Source organism: Dromiciops gliroides, chromosome 1 (assembly GCF_019393635.1).
Source record: "Dromiciops gliroides isolate mDroGli1 chromosome 1, mDroGli1.pri, whole genome shotgun sequence".
Taxonomy (NCBI): domain Eukaryota; kingdom Metazoa; phylum Chordata; class Mammalia; order Microbiotheria; family Microbiotheriidae; genus Dromiciops; species Dromiciops gliroides.
The window spans coordinates 571291965-571313192 of NC_057861.1; the positions used below are offsets into that span (position 1 = coordinate 571291965).

At 37.8% G+C, this 21228-nt stretch overlaps 1 protein-coding gene across 4 annotated transcripts in view; it reads left to right on the forward strand.

The window, feature by feature from the left end:
* Nucleotides 1–10633, forward strand: part of MCC (MCC regulator of WNT signaling pathway) — a 278091-nt gene extending 267458 nt beyond the window's left edge. For 3 of the 4 annotated variants that reach the window (XM_043977529.1, XM_043977532.1, XM_043977530.1), the window contains exons 15-17: nt 4667–4767; nt 7952–8074; nt 9284–10633. In XM_043977529.1, the coding sequence (XP_043833464.1) occupies nt 4667–4767; nt 7952–8074; nt 9284–9464 (405 nt within the window). In that variant the 3' untranslated portion in view covers nt 9465–10633. The remainder of the gene's footprint in view (nt 1–4666; nt 4768–7951; nt 8075–9283) is intronic. The other variant, XM_043977531.1, reaches the window with a different exon arrangement.
* The last annotated feature ends 10595 nt before the right edge of the window (nt 10634–21228 follow it).

Consider the following 21228-nt stretch of genomic DNA (forward strand, 5'->3'; position numbering starts at 1 on the left):
CACTACATTCAAAAATCCTACAGGTCTACACCCAGCATCTGGTTTGCTTACTAATACTGATTTAGAGGCTCCTGTGTCTAGCAGACAATCATAATAAGTCTCCCCCACTTTTAAGGTGACATGTGGTTCATTACTCTGGGGAGGTGAATGGACTGGCACAAGTGCATTCAAAAAATCTGGATCTGGGAATATATGGCTTTCATTATCTATGTTCCATTCCTCCCCAAGACACCATCATTCCTGTGTCCTCTTCTGAGGGGGGTCTTGGTTACCATTATTCTGGTACTGCCTTTCTGTATTCCTCCAAAAAGATCTATTTCTATTTTGATTTCGCCTGTAATTAGAATTAGAATTTCTTCTCCAAGTCCTACATTCTCTCAATTCATGCCCCTCCTTACGACAGTAACAACACACCTTAGTGTCCTTGTTCCGGTGTCCACATGGCTGACTAGGAATCGCTGGTGCCAGAATGCTCTGTTTAGGGTGATCTGGATCTTCCTCACGTGAGTCAAAGACATAATTTGCAAGTTCCTTAATTCTATCTACTGAGAGATTTCTCCAGTCTGGACATTGTTTCAGAAAGTATCTGCGTATTTCTGGCAGTGAATTATAAACAAATGTGTTGAGAATGATACAGGAATCTCTTAAATCTACTGGATCCAATCTGGTGTACTGTCTAGCGGCCTCACAAAGTCTATCATAAAATCTGTTTGGTCTTTCATTAGCCTCCTGAGGTAGGCTTAAAAATTTCTGCCAGTTTTCCGGTTTTCTAGAGCAAGATTCCATTCCCTTCAGAAGTGTTTCTCTAGCATCTTTTAATCTTTGGAAATCCCTATCATCATTATAATTCCACTCTGGATCCTTTAGAGGCCATTCCACATCGGCCTTACCTTTCGCAACAAGGGCATTTCCTGCTGAGATAATATCTGTAATCTCAGTTGGGGACAGTAAAGTTTCCAAAAGGCAAGTAACATCAGCCCAACTGGGTTGATATGCATTAAATATAGTCCTTAACTGTGAAATTACAGTGTTTGGATTTTTCTCAAAACTAGGGATGATTGATTTCCATGCGCTCAAGTCACTTGGTCTAAAGGGGCTATATTTTCTGACTTGAATTGGCACTCCCTTCTTACTATGTTCTATAGCTTCCTGCAGAGGGAGTAGTTTCTGCTGATCTGATTCTGAACTTGGATCATCTCTAGTAGAAACAGCCATTTTGAGGTCTCTCTCCATATGTGAGAGTTTCCCCCACATCATAACAATGATAATAACAAAAACAATGATAATAACAAAAACAAAAAAAAAACAACAAAAAAAAATAAAATCCTTAGTCGTATGAACTATGGATGTGGTATTAAAAGGTATTTCAATTGCAGGCATAAAATTTCTACTTATATTAAACGTATTTTCCCAAAGATTCTCACGTATACTATTATACAAAAAACTTTTTGCTGCCTGAATGAGGAAAAAACCAATAATGTTATGAAGGACCATTGAATAAACTATTCCTCTAAGTCGGGATGTTATGCTGTCCCAATACATTCCGATGAGAAAAATCAAAGGGATGGTAGAATATTCGAGCATCTTGCCCTTTAAACTGGGCTGGCTTTTCTGTTTAAAGCAAGACTTTTAGAGGCTTAAAGTCTTTAAGGGAGATTAGACAAAGGGAAAGTCCGCGGGGGGGGGGGGGGGGGGGGGTATTTGGAAAATCCACCGAATTAGCCGGCTTATGGCCAAACTAGGGAGGGTGGGAGGGTCCTTAAGGTCCCTTCGGGGTCGCCAAACTGTGAGATTTAAAATTGGATATTAGATCATAAATCTCCCCTACTTAACCCTTCCCTTAATTCATCTCCCAGACTAGTAAATGGAAGAAGCTTCTGGTTTTCTAGATAGAGCCTTTATTGTATATAAGGTGTTGTTGATTAGAAGGATAGGAAAACAGAAATACAGTACAAATCGTCTTAAATCTAGGCTGTCTATATTCCTTATAAAAACTCACCAAACCGATTTAGGCCACCTTTGGAGTGAGTCAGACCGTCTGTGCCGCGCCGCCCGGAGTCCCGCCAAGCCGGCAAAAAAAAAGGCTACTCCCGTTCTCTCCACCCCGGAAGTCAAAAAAAAACCCGGCAGGCAGTCTGACATGCGCAGCAGGCGCACTGCACCCGGCAGGCAGTCTGACATGCGCAGCAGGCGGACTGCACCCGGCAGGCAGTCCGACATGCGCAGCAGGCAGACCGCTCATCTCCTCCCCAAAAGGGTGGTCCCTGAAAAACTGGCGTCTTTCACTTATCCTAACCGACTGTTAAAAACTTTCATATTTTACCACACTTGTCTGGCATATGCTGACTCTTGTCTGCTTCAGGTTGCCTTGCTGCTAGGCTGGCTTACCTGTTCTGTGAGTGCCACCTAGTTAGCAGTAGGTGAAATTCACTGGTCCCCTTTCCACAGGAATTTCTTGCTTGGAAGGAGGAGTGGTGTGTTCTTAGAGGTACAGATATTCTGGGGGCCCCTGTGGTTTATCTGCCTCTTGGTAGCAGTTGCTTATCATTTGTTGCTGGTGAATGGAGAAAGGTTGGCCCCTTATTTAATGTCTCCCCTCAGTGAGTGCTGAGTTGAGTGAGGCTTTTTTCAAAGCAGGTCTGGTGGTTTCAGATCACTGCTATTCCCAAAGCTCTTGGATTCAGGGTCCTGAGATGTCTGCATTAGGATCTGAGGAGAGATGGTAGTCAGTTTTTATCTGACTTGCCTGGCATATCCTGCCTCCTGTCTCTGTGAGCAGTGCCCTGCTGCTTTAATTAAACTATCCTGCCTCCTCTGAGTTGCATGTTGTGAGAAGGGCTGGTCCCTTAATCATAAAAGTTGCTATGATATCTGTGAGGACTGGGCTGAAAATAGGACCAGTGGTTTGGGTGGTACTGTCACTCCTATGGCTCTTAGGCTTATTTCTTTATAGAGGCAGTAGGTCCACATATATATAGAACAATGCACATATTGTCAGACTTTTTCAGTTCATTGATCAGTTTTGCTGATTGTTTTCTATTTGGGATGGCTATTTGCTCTTTGGGAGAATACTGAAAATAATTTCTGTGACATAAAAGGAAAAGATATTATTAACATTTATTAAAAAAAATAAAAACAAAATCCTTGTAACAAATACATAGTCAAGCAAAACAAGTTACCACATTGGCCATGTCCCAAGAAAAAAAGTCTCACTTTGTACCCTGTGTCCACTCTTCTTTCAGGAAACAGGTAGCCTCTTTTATCAGTCCTCTGGAATTCTGGTTGATCGTTGCTTTAATCAGAGTTCTTAAGTCTTTCAAAGTGGTATAAACTGTACTTATGGTATACTAACTTCAGTCTGCATCAGTTCAATAAATGAAGCTCCTACCATTTGTCTAGACTTCTATCTTCACCACTAATCATGTGAGATAAATCTCTTTTCCTATTCCTCTTTTATTCCCTAGTGAAACCTTTTCCCTTCTTCCCTTTTCATTTTCTACTTAGGATCATCAAAATATAGTAAAAATCAGATCCTCTCTCATTTGACTATGATTCCTGCTGACATCAGACAGACATTAGGGGATGTTTATAACACAAAGGCTTCCCATTAAGATGCAAACACTTCATCCTTTCTGAAGGATACAAAGTCTTAATAAAGACTTCAAAGTCTTTACAATTACTTGTATTTACTTTTTAAATGTTTCTCTTTACTATCGTGTTTTTGCTTACACAGTTTCTACTCAGTTTTTGTATTTATGATGCTTAGCATCATACTAGTTTTTCTGGGTGAATTATTCTTGGTTGTCAGTCTTTTGCCTTTTTGAATATCCAAAATATCCAAGCTCTCAACTTTCTCAATAGCTGTAGCTGCTAAATCTTTTATGATGCTCACTGTGGTTCCTCAGTGCTTAAACTCTTTATGGCTATTTGTAGTACTTTTTCATTGACTTGGAAGTTCTAGATTTTGGCTGCAACATTTCTAGGAGGTTTCATTTTGAGATTTCTTTCATGAGTTAACTATTTCTTTTTATTTTTCACTTTGCTTTCTGGTTCCAAGAGGTCTGTGCAATTTTCTTAAATGTTTTTTTGGAAATATTATGTCTAAGGGGCAGTTTCCTCTTCTAAATAATTTCTATTGTGTTGCCATGATGATTTTGCCCCTTCACTTTTTTTTTTCCTGCTGTGCTTACTTTTGGGGGGGGGGCAATGAGGGTTAAGTGACTTTCCCAGGGTCACACAGCTAGTAAGTGTCAAGTGTCTGAGGCCGGATTTGAACTCAGGTCCTCCTGAATTCAGGACCGGTGCTTTATCCACTGCGTCACCTAGCTGCCCCTATTGTGCTTACTCTTAAAAGTATCAATTCCTGGGGCAGCTAGGTGGCACCGGTCCTGAATTCCTCATGTGTGCTTTGGAATGCTGGCTGGTTATCTTGTTGAACTAGTTCCTAAGTCTTTCAAAGTTGTTAGTCTTTACAATGTTGTTGTTATTATTAAATGTTAACTTGTCAAATTGTTTAAATTGTGTTCCCTGATCCCACTTGTGCATTTTTCTTAAGATGCAGACAGTGGTGCATTTTTTGCTACTTCATTTGTGTTTGCTCAGGGCAGGTTTGAGTTTCTAAGACAGCCCCCAAGTTATACTTAACAGCCAGTTGTACTGTTTTCAGGAGTGTATGGATGGAGCCTCTTCTGTACTATCACTAGCTGAGCTAAGGACAACATTCAGCGAGAATGATTTGGCAGCAGAAGTTACCAATGCACTGCGACGGTAGGTAGCTCTTTTCAATACACCAGAACAATGGCTTATTCTATTAGAATCAGATTTCATCTTGGGTTTCATCAACTAATAAACAGCTCTTTCTGAATCATTGGGGCTCTCCTCATAGAAAGGGTTGGCACCTACTTGTCCATTTTCCCATCGACTTTTCTACTTTGAAAAAGTGAATCTTTATGGAGAAGTTGAAAATAAACATTAAGCACTTTGATGTTGGGTCTTTCAAAAAGAAAAAAGTGTGTCTGTCTTCTACTAAAGAATTGTAACAATGATCATTGCTGTGATGGAGATTTCTCCTACTTTTTCTTCCAACTCCCATCTATTTTTTCTTTTTGTTCCACGTTATCCTAGATAGGGAGTTTTTGTTGTTGCTGCCAGCTTCTGTGACTATATAGTTATTACTATATAGTTATACTTTTCTGAGAGAGGATAAAGGCAGCCATGTATCCTATTTATTTCCCTGCAAATTGCTATATGCTGGAGAAATGGGATCAAAATCCACCAACTGGCTCCAAGTGAGCCATTTAGCTTTTTGTCTTGTAAGCCCCTGATTTTTCAAAACTCCCAAATATGACAGGCCTTTTATGACAGATGAAATAGGCATGAAATACAGGATCTGCTAACTAAACAAAATGTTACTATGTATTAAGTCAGTTAGCATGAATTTCTCATTAAAGAGCCAGGAAATCTGGAACCAAATAAGGTTCTATAGAAGAAGAGAAACTTACATAATTATACTGTAACCAAAAAAGATATGTTTCAAATAAATGTGGTAGAAAAACCTGGACTTGGAATTTTTAAATTTTGTTTTTAGTTTTGTTCTTTTCATAAGCTTAAAAGGTTTAAGAAAAAGACGTTATTGAATCTCAGCAGAGATGAGTTTAAATCCCTCATTACTTTGTTTGCCTTGCAAATAAATTTTTAAAATATAAGTTTAAACTATCCACAGAAACATTCAACTGAGCAAGTAAAATAAAAAGAAAGATTATGCCTAAAGCCATACACTCCAAACCATTAGCCATTTAAAAATTTTACTGATAGATCTTGTTTTGACACAACAGAAACTTCCCTCACAAACACTCAAACAAATCTCCTTAAAATACATGCACTTAGTAAAAAAGCCTAATTGCTAATAACACATTCCACTTTTGTGGCTTCAGTTATTAATGGAAATGAAGGATTCTTCCTTCAACTTTCATAATGTAGCATGAATACTGAATACTGGGGTTTTTGGGGGGTTTTTTGGTAAGGCAATTGGGGTTAAGTGACTTGCCCAGGGTCACACAGCTAGTAATTGTTAAGTGTCTGAGGCCAGATTTGAACTCAGGTCCTCCTGAATCCAGGTCCGGTTCTCTATCCACTGGGCCACCTAGCTTCCCCTGAATACTGTTTTTAACCCAAGTCTCCTTTCTCCTCAGTTGTTCTCTTTATAAGCCATGTTATAAACAGCTTGAGTTTTTAAAGGGTATATTAACTGTAACAAAATAATGGGAACATCTTTGTACCTTTCTGATCTTTTTGTTATGTGTATTTTTAAACTTTTTTGTACTTAATTTTTTATATTGTTGTGTGATCAGTGTTCCAGTTCTTCAAATTTGCCATGGCTTATCATGAAAAAATAATTCCTTATATAATATGTGACATTATAATTTATTCTGCCTCCTTGATTGGAAAATCAATTAGCAACTTTTACTTTTAAAAATACTATTCAGGGGCAGCTAGGTGGCGCAGTGGATAGAGCACTGGCCCTGGATTCAGGAGTACCTGAGTTCAAATCTGGCCTCAGACACTTAACACTTACTAGCTGTGTGACCCTGGGCAAGTCACTTAACCCCAATTGCCTCACTAAAAAAAATAAAATAAAAAATAAAAATACTATTCATTGGAAACACACTGGGAATAGGGAGGTAGGTGGCAAAGTGGATAGAGGGAAGTGAGGAAGATCTGCATTCACAACCAGCCCCAAATATTCATGAGCTGTATGACCCTATTTGGGGTTATCCTGGCAAAGATACTTGGAGTGGTTTGTCATTTCCTTCTTCAGTTTGGTTTACAGATGAGGAAACTAAGGTAAACAGTGACTTGCCCAGGGTCACACAACTAGTAAGTGTCTGAGGCCAGATTTTAACTCAGGGAGATGAGTATTCCTGACTCCAGGCCCAGTCCTTTCTCCACTGCACCATATAGGTGCCCCTAACAGAGGTTTGTGGAAGATTGAAAAAGTTTGAAAGAGCCACTGTGGAAAGATTGCCTTTCAGCAGTCAGGGTTGTGTAATATAAATTTGCAGTGGACCCAGTCAAAAGAGTTGTGCGATTTTTCTCCAACTTCGTTTAGCACCACATTTGTAGAACTGGAGGTGACAAATTGTGGGAGTGATCCAAGGCTGAGGCTTGGCTAGGCATAACCAGAGAAGGATTCAAGAGAGGAGGACAGTGCAGAGTTGAACTTGTTCACCAAGGGATGGGGAAAAGATGAGATAGACTGTAGTGGAAATTTGTTGAGGAGTACCAGTGTTGAATCTTGAACCTTGCATGAGCAAGTATTTTAACCTCTTTGAGCCTTAGTTTCCTTTTCTATAAAAATGAGATTAATACCTTTGACTCACAAGGTTTTAAAGAGCATACAAAATATTGCGTGGAAAGCACCTTGTAAACCTATTTTTACCATCTCTTCTCCCTTTTGCATAAACATCTACAGGTGTTCCATATTCCTCTCTTTTGTAGACTAGTGCCACAAGTGTTAATTCTCATTAACTATGTTTAGCACAGAGTTGACAGTGATTTCCCTTTTTAATTACTGGGGGAAAATAGGTTCAGTCTCTAGAAGATAAACTACATTCCTGGTCCAGACTTGATCCTTGCTCTTCCATGATTGTCAAACTATTGTTAGGTCTTGTTTTCATTATATAGTCAAGTGGACCAATAACCAGGACAGCCTGTCCTGTGGTTTCATGGGAGGTGCCAAAAAGATGTGCTTTGTTAGCCTAGGCCAAAGCCACTGTTATATTCTTTTTGTGACTCTTGTACATGTCCTCCTGGGGAAGAAGGGAAGGTCATTACCACATGCCCTCATAGGTAAATTGTATCACCTACCTTATCCCTTGATTCTGATGCTAGTATTACTATACTATCACACTCAACATCATTAGGCCCTTCTTTGCCTCTTCCTCTGACACAGGGAGAAGAAACTCAAGACCAGAGTACAGGAGCTGGTAAGTGCCTTGGAAAGACTGACAAAGAGCAGTGAAATCCGACACCAGCAGTCAGCTGAGTTTGTTAATGATCTGAAAAGAGCTAACAGGTAAAAACTCACAAAACCTAAGCTTGATTTCCTATCTTGCAGGCTGCCAAGTATTTTCATTTTGGTCAAAGAATTGTATAAACTTGCATAGAACATTGCCCCATTGAGTAGGAGTTGTCCCAAAATCCAGGCCCTCCACTCAAATGGACATGCCTCTTCCTTTTTACCCTCAGCTAACTCACTGGTAGCAAATGTTTCAAAGGTGAAACAAAAGCAAGGTGAGGTTGCCCCCAGAATGCTCATTCTGTTTTATAGCCTTTAGTGTCTAAGTGGACCACATTCAAGAACTGCTTTGAATTTTAGAGTCAAAAAGTCCTAGGAGGCAGAAGGAAAACAAACAAGGAAATCAAAAAGATCAAGTTTCAATCCCAGCCCTGCTACTTTCTACTCTGAACTAATAATCACTTCACCTCTGGCCATGTGTAAAATGACTAAATGACCTTTCTGTCACTAGATAGATAATATAGATATTAAGTTCTATGTCCTCTTATAAACAAGCCTGTTTTATTGTTACATGAACTGTCACTTTTCTGGGAACAATTTGTTCCAATCAAAGCTGCACCCTGGCTCCCCCCCCCCATCTCTAACTTTGTCATCTTTTCCCTTTTCCATAACTGTTTTAGTCTCTTCTGTTACTTCAAATTGCTAGCACTGCTGGAGGTAATTTAAATGATGGAATGATGGAGAATAGGATTTTAATTATAAAAATCCACATGCCATACTACCACTTGTATTGCTCACAGGGAGCAATTCTTTCTCTCTTAATAGATAATACAGATACTTCTGTATTTTTGTATGTACAATTTTGGTTTCTTCATACTAATTTGGTATGGGGTTTTTAGGGCAGTTGTTAAATTAGATTCACTTTAACCCTCCCTACAGATGGATGACAGAATTAGATAGTTAGAAACTGGCATCAGACCCAGGAAAGCCATTGTTCAAATCCTGCCTCTGATACACATCACCCTCAATAAGTCATTTAACCTCTCAGTAGCTCTCTAAGACTTTAAGTTGCAGAAATGGTCACTACCTGCAATGGTAATGAGCAATGAAATCACAAGTCCAGTCTCTATCCTAATCTGTCCTTCAACCTATCTTGGCCTGCTTTCTTTCATTTCTTTTGTCCTGGGTTAATTATTCACTTTTAACTTACCTCACCGAATGCTAGCTAGGTTGTCTTGATACCAACTTCTTTCCATTCCTCTACAGTAACCTGGTGGCTGCATATGAGAAAGCAAAGAAGAAGCACCAAAATAAACTGAAAAAGCTAGAATCTCAAATGATGGCCATGGTGGAGAGACATGAAACCCAAGTGAGGATGCTCAAGCAAAGAATAGCTCTGCTGGAGGAGGAAAACTCAAGGCCCCACACCAATGAGACCTCACTTTAAAAGGCACCAAAATTTTGCCCACAGAAGCTAAACTGGAGAAGACCAGTACCTGCCAGGATCTACCAAAGGAAGACTGGCAGGTAGGGCCAGTATCTGTCAAGTTGACCTTCACTCATGGGCATGGCCTTGTCAGGTCCTCTTTGAGAGCTTCCCGAGAGACAGTGGTGGTTGGCCATATATGTACTGTGCTTAAAAGGAATGTAGCTTACACCAAGGTCCAAAGCAGAAACTATCAACGATAAATAACGTTCCTTATGTTCAGGGTGGTTTGGCCTACCATACCATTTGTTATGGTCATTGACACCAAGAAATTTGTTTTCAGCTCTTCCCCCCCAAAAAAAAAACCCCCACCTTTTGTAGTCTTGGAGATATTATATAAACTGAGTTATTTGGTTTACAATAATTTCAATGTCTTCCCTTTTTTGCCCAGACAGAGGGCCCATTTTTTTTTCTTCCTGGCAACCCCAGTTCCCTTTGAAGTCCAGGTGTATGTTATGGTCTCTAGTGCCCAAGAGGTGCCTATTGACATGAAGGCTGCAATTCTCTGGCAGTCCTTCACACCTGTAGTTTCTTTCACAATTCCAGAGAGTTCTCATTTAGGTGAGAACCTATGTAGCCTTTCATGTCTCTGAAAGCAGGGTTGTTAGCATACCTCATGTCATTCACTTTGTGTGTTCTTTACAAGCCTATGTCCTTTAGTGGAACAATATAATATGGAAACAACAGGAACTTGACATATGTCCTGCTAGCTCCTGGGGTTGAGAAAGGAAGGCTGTGTGAAACATAGCCTTGTGAATTGGAATTTTAGCTCCTGCCTCACCTCTCTTCTCCACCAAACAAACAACCAAAAAAAAATGTAATGAGTAGCATCCTCTTGGAACTTTGATTGTACTAATGCAAGCAAAATGTATTTTGTACATTCCTCAAAAAAAGCATCTCTGCACTTTTCCTGTGGAAAAAACATACACTGGGTTGGACTAAATACATTTTGGCAAAATTGTGCTAAAGGAGGCCCATTCTTGTTATAGCATGTGGAATTTGAGAGAAAATGGATTGTGGCCTCTTGACTCAGGGAAAGTGGAGATTATATAAAAACAGGTAGGTGAGGCTAAGAGTTTCTACTCACATCTCACACACAGTAGATGCTTAATAAAGGTTTTGAATTCTTAGCCTTTGTACCATCTCAATCTCAGTCCTTCTGATTAGCCTTACTTCACTGGCATTTTCAGGTTTAATGTATAAAGGCCTTATTTCAAATTAGTCAGCAGCTAATCCAAAGCTAAAATTTAGGAAAAGTGTTTTGTACGACCACAACTTGTTATAAACTGAAGTGCATATAAATACTGAGGTAGCAGAGGCTGAGTTTGATTTGTGGTTCACCCTGTTATGAAAAAAATACAGGATTTTGGGGCAGCTAGGTGGCACAGTGGATAAAGCACTGGCCCTGAGTTAAATCTGGCCTCAGACACTTGACACTGTGTGACCCTGGGCAAGTCACTGCCCTGCAAAAAAAACAAAACAAACAAACAAAAACAAACAAAAAAACAACCAAAAAATACAGGATTTCTATGAATGAAAAAGTACAATGAGATTTCTGGCTATTGAGGAAGAATTCAATTGAACAAATATTTATTACGCTAACAAATATTTATTACGCTAACTGCTAGGGAAACCAAACAAAATGTAACAACATGGAGCTTCCAGGGAATAGGAAATGTATACAAATAAGAAGAAATGGGGGCAGCTAGGTGGCGCAGTGGATAGAGCACCGGCCCTGGAGTCAGGAGTACCTGAGTTTAAATCCGGCCTCAGACACTTAACACTTACTAGCTGTGTGACCTTGGGCAAGTCACTTAACCCCAATTGCCTCACTAAAAAAAAAAAAAAAGAAGAAATGTATTTAATTTATTAAAGGAAAACTGCACCCAATAGCTTATATCTAAGATCAGGATAAGGAGAGTTCTTGATTTCTCTACAAAAATAATCAGAACTTGGACTCAGAAGACTATCAGAGCTACAAATTACCTCAGAAATCTTAGCAATTAAAATGGCTTGTCTAAGTAAGTAGCATGGCCAGGCCTTAAACCCATATCTCTTGCTTTTTCTACTGTTACAAAGTACTGAAGATGTTGACCACATTGAGCCCTTTGTTCCCCCAAAAAACTAGTTGATTAGACTCTGTAATGCAAAGCAGTATTAACAGTCCTCCAGATTCTCTAGCACAGCATAGGGGGCAGCTAGGTGGCCCAGGGGATAAAGCACCAGCCCTGGATTCAGGAGGACCTGAGTTCAAATTCGGCCTCAAACACTTGACACTTACTAGCTGTGTGACCCTGGGCACTTAACCCTCAGTGGCCAGGGCCCCCCCCAAAAAAAGACTATAATAATAGCTAGCATATATATAGCACTTTACTAATAATTAATCCTTGTGATAATCCTGCAGATGGAAACTGAAGCAAACAGAAATTATATGACTTACCCAGATCTAGCTAGATCTGTATAAATGTATCTAAAAGATATGTATAGCTAGAAAATGTCTGAGGCTAGATTTGAACTTGGGTTTTCCTAGCTGAAATGAGGCCCAGCATTTTGCCACACATTCGATTTTACATTTTTTTTCTCTTCTAGGGAAAAATTTTTAGAACAAAAACTTGTATTGCTTTCAATTTCAAAAAAGGATAATTATGTTTTTGTTTTTTACATTTTGGGGAGTGATCCAGACTTGTACTTTCAGCTGACTGAAAAGTTGCTCCACTGATACAGATTGGTAACTCCTCTATATGCATTTCATGTCTGGGGCACAAAAAGGATAAATGACTTCCACTCATACATACCAAGTATTTGTCAGAGGCCCCACACTAATGAGACCTCATAACCTCACCTCTTCCTGACTCAAGGCCTGCCCTCATCACACTGCCATGGTTATATACTCACTGATTCCAAACATTCATGATTGGTGCTAAAAAAGCCTTTTGCATAATAATCTAGGTCCACTTTGATTTCTTTTTAATTAAGAAGCAGAAGTTTTAACTGATTATCTCTGGGTTGGGGAGGATAGAGACAAAAAGTCTAAGTTCTACTTCTAGGGATTCTTTGACCATTCTTTGACCAGGAAACCTTTATATCTGTTTTTCCAGGTTCCAGACTGATATCAGTCAGATTAGCATTTTGTCATTTTTATAGTTCTAATTCACTGTTATCAAGGTATATAAAAACTAAAGCCTCTCCCCACCCTCTAAAAACAAAATACATGCTTTTTTCTCCCCAATTTCATTCCCTTTATGTTTAAAGTAACCAAGGTGGTAGGGAAACATATTTCTTCTTTTGTTGGTCCTTTGCTATTAAAACAAATGTTTCCACAGGCTAGAGACATTAAATATATTCAGGTAACTTTTTTATTCTTTTCTAGTGATGGTTATAGATGGGGTTAAAGGGAGTATAGTGGGGAGAGTACTGTGGAACACAAGCCCAGGATGCTATCACTGCAGATCAGCCCTAGTCTTAGCTGCTTAGGGTCCTAGAGACCAAAAAGTATCTCAAGAAAAGATCCTTCCTTTGAAGGATTAAAGTTTATAATCCTTAAGCCTTAACTGTGGTTATGGTTGGACTGGTTAAGAGAAGAGGGGCCTAATTTTATGTCCTGTTTAAAAAAAAAAAAAAACTAGCAAGAACAGCTCAACACAAGGGTCTTTGGGTTGGTTTCAATATACTTTTAAGACCTTAAGTATATTTTAATACTTTTTCTCCCCTTGAACTGGTATCTTTCCCTTTTAGGGAACAAAAGATTTACATTAAAAGGTAATTTACAGGGGGCAGCTAGGTGGCACAGTGGATAAAGCATCAGCTCTGGATTTAGGAGGACCTGAGTTCAAATCTGGCTTCAGACACTTGACACTTAGTAGCTGGTGACCCTGGGCAAATCACTTAATCCTCGTTGCCCTGCACCAAAACAAACAAAAAGTAATTTACAAATCTCTTACCAGTATTCACATGCCTAAATCTTTAGGTGCCAGGCTTTAGCTCTTTGCTGCATGTTTGGTGGTAGACAATAATGGCAGTTAACTAACTAATCTGTTAGCATAACAGGCATTATGTGCCGATTGAATATAATGGTTTAATTCTTCTTTCATATACCCTGTGTATGTTCATAACCTAGATTTGTAGAGGGCTTGATGAGCAGGATTCTCTGGTGAGGCCCAAGAAACTCAACCTCATTTTAAAGTCCCCCCTTTTCCAAAGCTATTAAGGAATATGGAAAATATCTTTTTAAAAAACAAACCTGGAACTTATTTGAAACTATCCTGATTTTCCTGGCTGCAACCAGGAAATACAGCTATTTAGACCCACCCAAGGGTCCCTCACAAGTCACATCACAGTATTTACTATCCCCCTATACAGTACCAGTAATGACCAATCAAATTGTATAAAATACCATACCAGGCTTTTCCTAAATAAAAAATTGTTCCATATATTCTTTCGAAAGCATACTTCATTATAGCCCTATATCCTAGGAGCTTTTACAATGACTTCCTTACAATATTTCCCTGAAAGCCACAAAAAATTGTATTATAATTCTTCCCAAAATCCTGCTGGTTCATCCTTGCCATACTTTTTTTAAAAAACTGAATTAGGGGGTGGTTAGGTGGCACAGTGGATAAAGCACCGGCCCTGGATTCAGGAGTACCTGAGTTCAAATCCAGCCTCAGACACTTGACACTTACTAGCTGTGTGATCCTGGGCAAGTCACTTAACCTCCATTGCCCCACAAACAAAAAAACCTGAATTAACTAGTGAGTTAATTCCTTTTTTTTAAGGGAGGAGGAATGTTTGGGGTAGGTGGAAATATTCAAACTCCAACAATATTTTTATGATTTTCTCTGATAGCTGAGAGTTTTGCAGATAGCTGTGTTGGAAAAAAGGATACCTTTACGCAGTAACTGTTTTTTCCCTTTTTTTTTTGCTCTATGGAACCTAAAAAAACAACTCTTATCAATTATTTTGATGTTTTCTTTACACTGAGATGTGCAAATACCATCTAGTAATTCCAGGAGTTGGAATTGTTTGGAAAATTTTTGCTATAAAATAACGAAAAGAGGGAGCAGCTAGGTGGCGCAGCCTTAGAGTCAGGAGGACCGGAGTTCAAACCTGGCCTCAGACACTTGGCACTTACTACCTGTGTGACCCTGGTCAAGTCACTTAACCCCAGTTGCCTCACCAGAAAGAAAGAGACAGAGACAGAGAAGTGTTTATTGCCAAAAAATGTCTTTAGACCTAGATCCAGTTAGTTAACTAACTTTTTATTTAATTTTATTTAACTTAATTTTCTATAACTATGTTTAATAGGAAAGTTACCACAAAGATAGCACAAATGTCAAATTCTAATACCCCAAATATCACATTTAACTGACAATTTTAGATAAATTTTCCACTTAGACTTCCTTGTGTTATTTGTTCATTCTTCTGTTACAGGGTCTAGGTACATTTATACATGCATAAAATAGATGCTCCTATGTGCAGGTACACTAAGTACCCTGAAAATTAACCCTCTGGAATAAGTTATGGTTGTGAAATAGTGAGATTTTATAACTAGAAAGTAAAGTAACAAAACTTGGCCATCAGTTGGGGGTATGCAGAAATACAACTTGATGCATTTGGCAAACATTAATAAGGGCCTTTGTTACCAGCAGCTCAGCAAAACAAGTCCATAACTCCTCTGAATATTAACTGGAGTACACATAGACAAATCTAGAATTGCTACAGTGGCAGCAACTGGTATTATATGCTATTAGCCAGAATATGTAAATTTCATTTAATTTTCACTGACTCTAAAAGCAAAAACTCTTATCAATCTTACTAATACAGTAAGATAATTCATTTATCTATTCCTAATAAAACTTTAAAATTGTTTTTATCTTATTTGCTTTGCATGAAAGCTTAGTTTTCCTGTTGTTTTTTACAATGCTACTTTTATATCAATCAAATTAGAATTGTTAGAAAATTTACACCAGCATGAATGTATTGTCTATGCTATTAAAGCACATGTGACTTTGGATTTGTCAGTATTTTTCAGTTGTATTAAGCATTTCATTTACAAGTTGTCACTTTACAATTCTCATTTTTGATTCTTCACTTGTATGTTTTAAGTGTTTCCAATTACCTTTAGTTTTAGGTGTTGTATAATAGCTATTGTGTTCATATAGAATTGATTTTTTTTAATCTCCATTTATTTATACAGAGACAAAATATTTTACAAATGTTCTTATATTCTGAATATTTCTAATGCCATGATATAATTTGTCAAATATTCATTCTGTCTAAAACAATTTGAGTAAACCTAAATGAAGAACAGATCCTAGAAAAATAAAAAGTTGTAAACAACTTAATATGGTATATTTTACACACTAATGTCAAATACCAGCATTTATCTTAAATATAAAGGAATACTCTAAAATAGAGGACCAGAGTACTGTATATATCAAAATGGTTAAGCCCACAGGAACATATAGCATATATAGCACATCTAACTCCTGTTAAGCAAAATATTACTTTTACTTAGAATTTGACAGAAGTAGGAAACCAATGGCTATAAAACTTATTTGTTTTTGCCATGCAAACAGAAGTTAGTACAGCTTTCCACAACTGTAACTTACCTACACAATATTCACTGGACCACAGAGAAGGTGTGAACACTGCTAGAGCTTCTCATAAGGAGAACTATACAATGTGTTTTTAGAGAAAAGCGATGCAATATTATAAGGATCAAATAGTTTCTAAAAGTTATCCATCAACCTTTCCAATGTTCAAGCTTCCTTGATGATAATTTTTTTTTCTAAGTCAGATTTATACTTGCCAGTGTTTCTCTGAATATCTTGAAGAGCCATGCTTCACAAAATTCTAAGTCTCAGGTCCATGGCCAACTAGCAGTTCACAAACAGGAAAAATAAGCTCTTTGATATAATTTGTATGTTTTCTCAATACTTTTGTATTTAACTAGCTCTGGTCACACAGTAACAATTCTGCTATTATCGAGGACTCATGTTGTCTCAAAAATCAAATAGGAATAAAGTTCTTGCTGGCTGCTGGGAGAGATTGAGGTCACATACTTTTCTCTCCCAGCTCTAAACAGCACACCACGCAAATTTTGATAAAGAACCGTTGGGCACAACAACTCTATGGAATATATGGTCTTTTGCTTCCTTTTGTTAGAAATGCAGCTAACAGCTCAAGTAAGTGTTGCAGCTTAAGTGTTGCAAGCAGCTCAAATAATCCAAGTAGGCAGCAGAATGTGGTTGAAGGGTTCTTTATTTCATCTTTGCAAAGATGGGCACTTTTCTGAATGTGCAGAAGAGTGTGCCAAAGTGAAGTCCCATACAGCTACCCAAGGGTCCCTCACAACCAGTCATATCACAGTATGTACTATCCCCCTATACAGTACCAATAATGACCAATCAGATTGGTACAAAATACCATATCACGCCTTAACCTATTCTGGGCAAGAGTGTCCGCTCCTCCTTAGAACAATGTTGTGTTAACATACAGAACTTTTCAAGAAATGAAACTTAGGGTTTGAAACTAAACCCACTCTCTGTCCCCAGGACTCTGAGAAGAATTCTTTCACTTTTACAAAGTGGCCTCTGAGATCAATGCCTCAATTCTCTTTTTCACTTGTTCTTTTCACTAAAAATATTTCTTCTTAACAATTGCAAAATTTTAAGTTAGACATGAACTCAGCAGCCACCTGCTTCAAATCATAACAGAAAAAAGAATCCCTATACTATTTATGGTGGGTCATTCTGCCCTCTGCTCAAATACCTCCAATCTCAACCCACTTGCTCACAATACAGCGCATCCCACTTTTGGATAATTAGAGAGTTGGCAGATGCTAAAACAACACATCATCAAGACTCTCCCTCACACATGGACAAACCCTAATTTTACCTAACAAAAAACATCTGTATCAAAGGTCCTGTCATAAAAAATTAGTGAGTGCATGTATAATTGATATATTGCTTGTCTTTTCGGTGGGTACGAAGGAGGGTGGAAGGGAAGGAGAGAGGTTGGAAGTCAAAATTTAAAAAGAAAAGTGTTTAAAATAAATTAGTGGATGGCCTCCCCTTAAGGAATAGTAAGTTAAAATCTGAAATAGGTTGCTCTGGCATTTTACTAACAAAAGGAGAAACCATTAAAATATTAAACTGCCAGAGCTAAAAACTTTATTGATGCAAACACTGCAAACAATAATCTGTTCTCTCCAGTAAAAAGTTTTTTATTCAACAGTAAAAAAAAAGTTTTGTAATACAAAAAAAAATCCATAACTAAACATTAAACAAAAAAAAAGAAAATGTTTTAATTCTGAATTGCTGCTATTTACATAAGAAAACACTTAGGAAATTATCAGGATATGCTAAGTTAATACGTGCTTTTGCTAATTTTGTTGGTACAGTGGTCTTTAGGACTCTAATTTTAAAGTCTCATACTGTTAAATATCCTTGTTTCATTAACACAATTACTTACAAATCTTAGAGAGATTTCTACTGAATATATTTAAGCAACAGTGTGTCTCTTTCCCACAGAGCACCAAATTTCATTAAGATTTAGGGAAAGGAGGTACAATTTAGTCATAAGTTCTTGGCTTTATCTGATGCTCAAGCAACTTTCCAGTCAGTATTCAGCCTCTCTTTAGGTTGAACCTCACTGGTTTCACTGGTTTCTTTGCTGGTGTCCGGGCCAATATACTATTTGGTGCTAGAGCACCACCATGGAAGAATTTTATTACTGCCCTGGATATATTAGTCTAAATGTTGTTTTCATACAATCCTCCTCCAAGGATCTTCTTACCCTAGAAAATGGTTTTTAAAAAGACAACACTGGGGCAGCTAGATGGCGCAATGGATAGAGCACCGGCCCTGGATTCAGGAGTACCTGAGTTCAAATCTGGCCTCAGACACTTAACATTTACTAGCTGTGTGACCCTGGGCAAGTCACTTAACCCCAATTGCCCTGCAAAAAATAAAATAAAATAAAAATAAAAAGACAACACTGCTTTAAATTCAATCAGAAAATAATGCAAAATCATTTTATTATAAGCCAAATTATTATTGGAAAAGATTGTTTATAATCTTGCCTTACTCTTCCTTAAAAAGATCTGATTTACTTCCCTATTGATTCTATACATGCTGCATTTGTTAACTGTTTAATCGCTAGACACATTTTTCTTTCTGTTGTCATTTATAGGTTTCTAATGGAAATGGTTCACATTTCATCTTCAACATTTTCAATTTTTCTAAAGCTACATAAGTCCTTTTTTTAAAAAAAAATTTATTCCCATATTCTTGGGAATTTGTTTTTCCACACTGCCACAGTACTTTCTCCCTCTAAATCAAGACTGCTACTTTAGTGTGTTTTAGAGATGAAAAGTACTTCCACTGATCATAATAGGGTTTCATTTGCCCCCTAAAAAAATTTATCTCAATGTCTAAAAAGTAACCCAAAAAAATTAGGATTCTACTTCTATTTATATTTCAGAGATGCTTGGTACTAGTACTAGGTGGTACTCCTTGTTACTTTTTATAGGAAGGATCCAGACTGAGCCCTACACTTTATACAACTAACATCGGTTTTCTTATATTTACAAACTGTATGTTTTACAACAAAATCACAAACATGGCCTGAGTTAATTTTTAAATTTTCACACATTTTCCTTCCATTATTAGCTACTGTTCTTTGGGTCAAACAAATATGGCACTAAAATATATTTTTTTAAAAAGACCCTCTTGGGGCAGGTAGGTGGCACAGTGGATAAAGCACCAGCCCTGGATTCAAGAGAACCTGAGTTCAAATATGACCTCAGTCTCTTGACACTTACTACCTGGGCATCGCCCTGCAAAAAACAAACAAAAAGACCCTCTTCACAACTTTGGAGAGGTGGCACACAGAGGTCCCCTTATTTGTTTTCTTCCCATGTTTTAATCTAAATGTCAGCAAAACATTAAATGCAAAACTCTATTCTCTAAACACGTGTGCTTAGTTTTTCATGGTACAAATAAGAATAAAATAAATTCTAGAAATGTAACAGTATATTGTTTTCAGTGTGGCTCAGCAAAACCACAGCCTGCTTATAGTAATGGAATACACAAAGAGGAAATATAAGTATGCCTTTTGTGCTTTTCCCATCAGCTGAATACATGAACTGTACTATATAAATACCACCTGGTATTCACATGCTCTAAAAGTGTTGTACACAAACAGACCAAATTGGGCTGTAGTCATTTTCATTTAGGAACCTTGATACTGCTCTCTGTCATTGAATTCAATGTAAGTACCATAAAAGTTGGGTGCTAACAGATCAATCATTCAACAAGTTTGACACCTGCTTTTTCTAGGCATAAGGAATGAATAGCAGTGCAAATGGGTGTGTGCTATAAACTATAGTTTATGCTGTTGTTAGTCTTTAGAGCCTACAATGTAGAGCCTTTAGAATACAATGCTTAAAAAAAAGATTTAATAGGAATATGAAATTGTTCTATACTAACAAATATACTACCCTTGAATTTGTGGGAAATGTTACCCGGGTTTTCTGAAAGGAAGAAAGCACTTTTTCAGTGCTGGATTCACAAAATATAGCCAAGGATCTGACCACTGGGAAATGTTGCTCAACCCAAAATCTCAGATTTTCCCTACTGCCCCACCCCCAAATAAATCAATTTGACATGTGTGCTTTGCAACATTCAACAGTGCAGGCTAACTTCTCCACCAAACTACCTGCTATCAGAGGTCAACAGGTCTTTCCTCCTTTTAATGGGATATACATGAGTACATTTCTTGCAAGGTAGAGTAATTAATTCCCTGCATGTCTGCTACAAAGACATGAGGAAAGGACTAAGTGAGGAAAAAGCTATATACAACCTGCTTCTATACCACTCAAGTGTGTGTGTAGCGGGGAGTTTGGAGGGGCAAGATGATAAAATGTTCTTAATGTACACTAAAGTTCTTCTAGAAACTATTCAAATCACAACATACTCAATTTAAAAAGTATCCATCAATCCTTATGGCTTCCACCTTGTTCTTCAATACTATATTTATTTAACCTAAAGGTGGAGGGCCACAAACAAATGACTGGGAAACAGGGTTCCCTTGCCTGTTTCATCCCACTGAACAGTCTAAAGTTTACCAAAATAACAAGAACAAAAGAAACAAAAACCAAATCTAATTTGTGTGTGTGTGTGTGTATATATATCCCCCACCCAAGGCCTAATTCTCCCACTCAAAATGAAACCAACAACACCTTAGGAACAAAAAAAAAGTATAACCTTAGGTTAAAAGGTGATGTCAGCTATTAAAATACAGCTCCCTTTACACCATTCGCCAAACTTACACATTATTCTCCAATGCTACCTAAATTAGAGGCTCAAACACTGAGCCATAAGACATACAAGAAAGCAGTATACCCTTTATTCCCTAGTCATTTTCTTATACTAGAGGTTTCTCTTTATAATGTGTTCTTTATAGTAACCTATAAAATGCCAACTAATTCGAGTGAAGAAGCCAGGATGAGTTCAATTCCCATTTGGGGCAGTTATAGCTTTGCCCTACTCAGTGCCCACTAACCACACTTCTAACCCTTTAATCATTTTTTTTTAAATCATAAAATTGATTCCTAAAGCAAGCAGACTGAGTAAACACTCAATGTGAGTAACACTAATGTGAGCATATTAGTACAAAGGAATCACCACCACTGGAAAACAACTCTGTGTGTGTCTCCAAC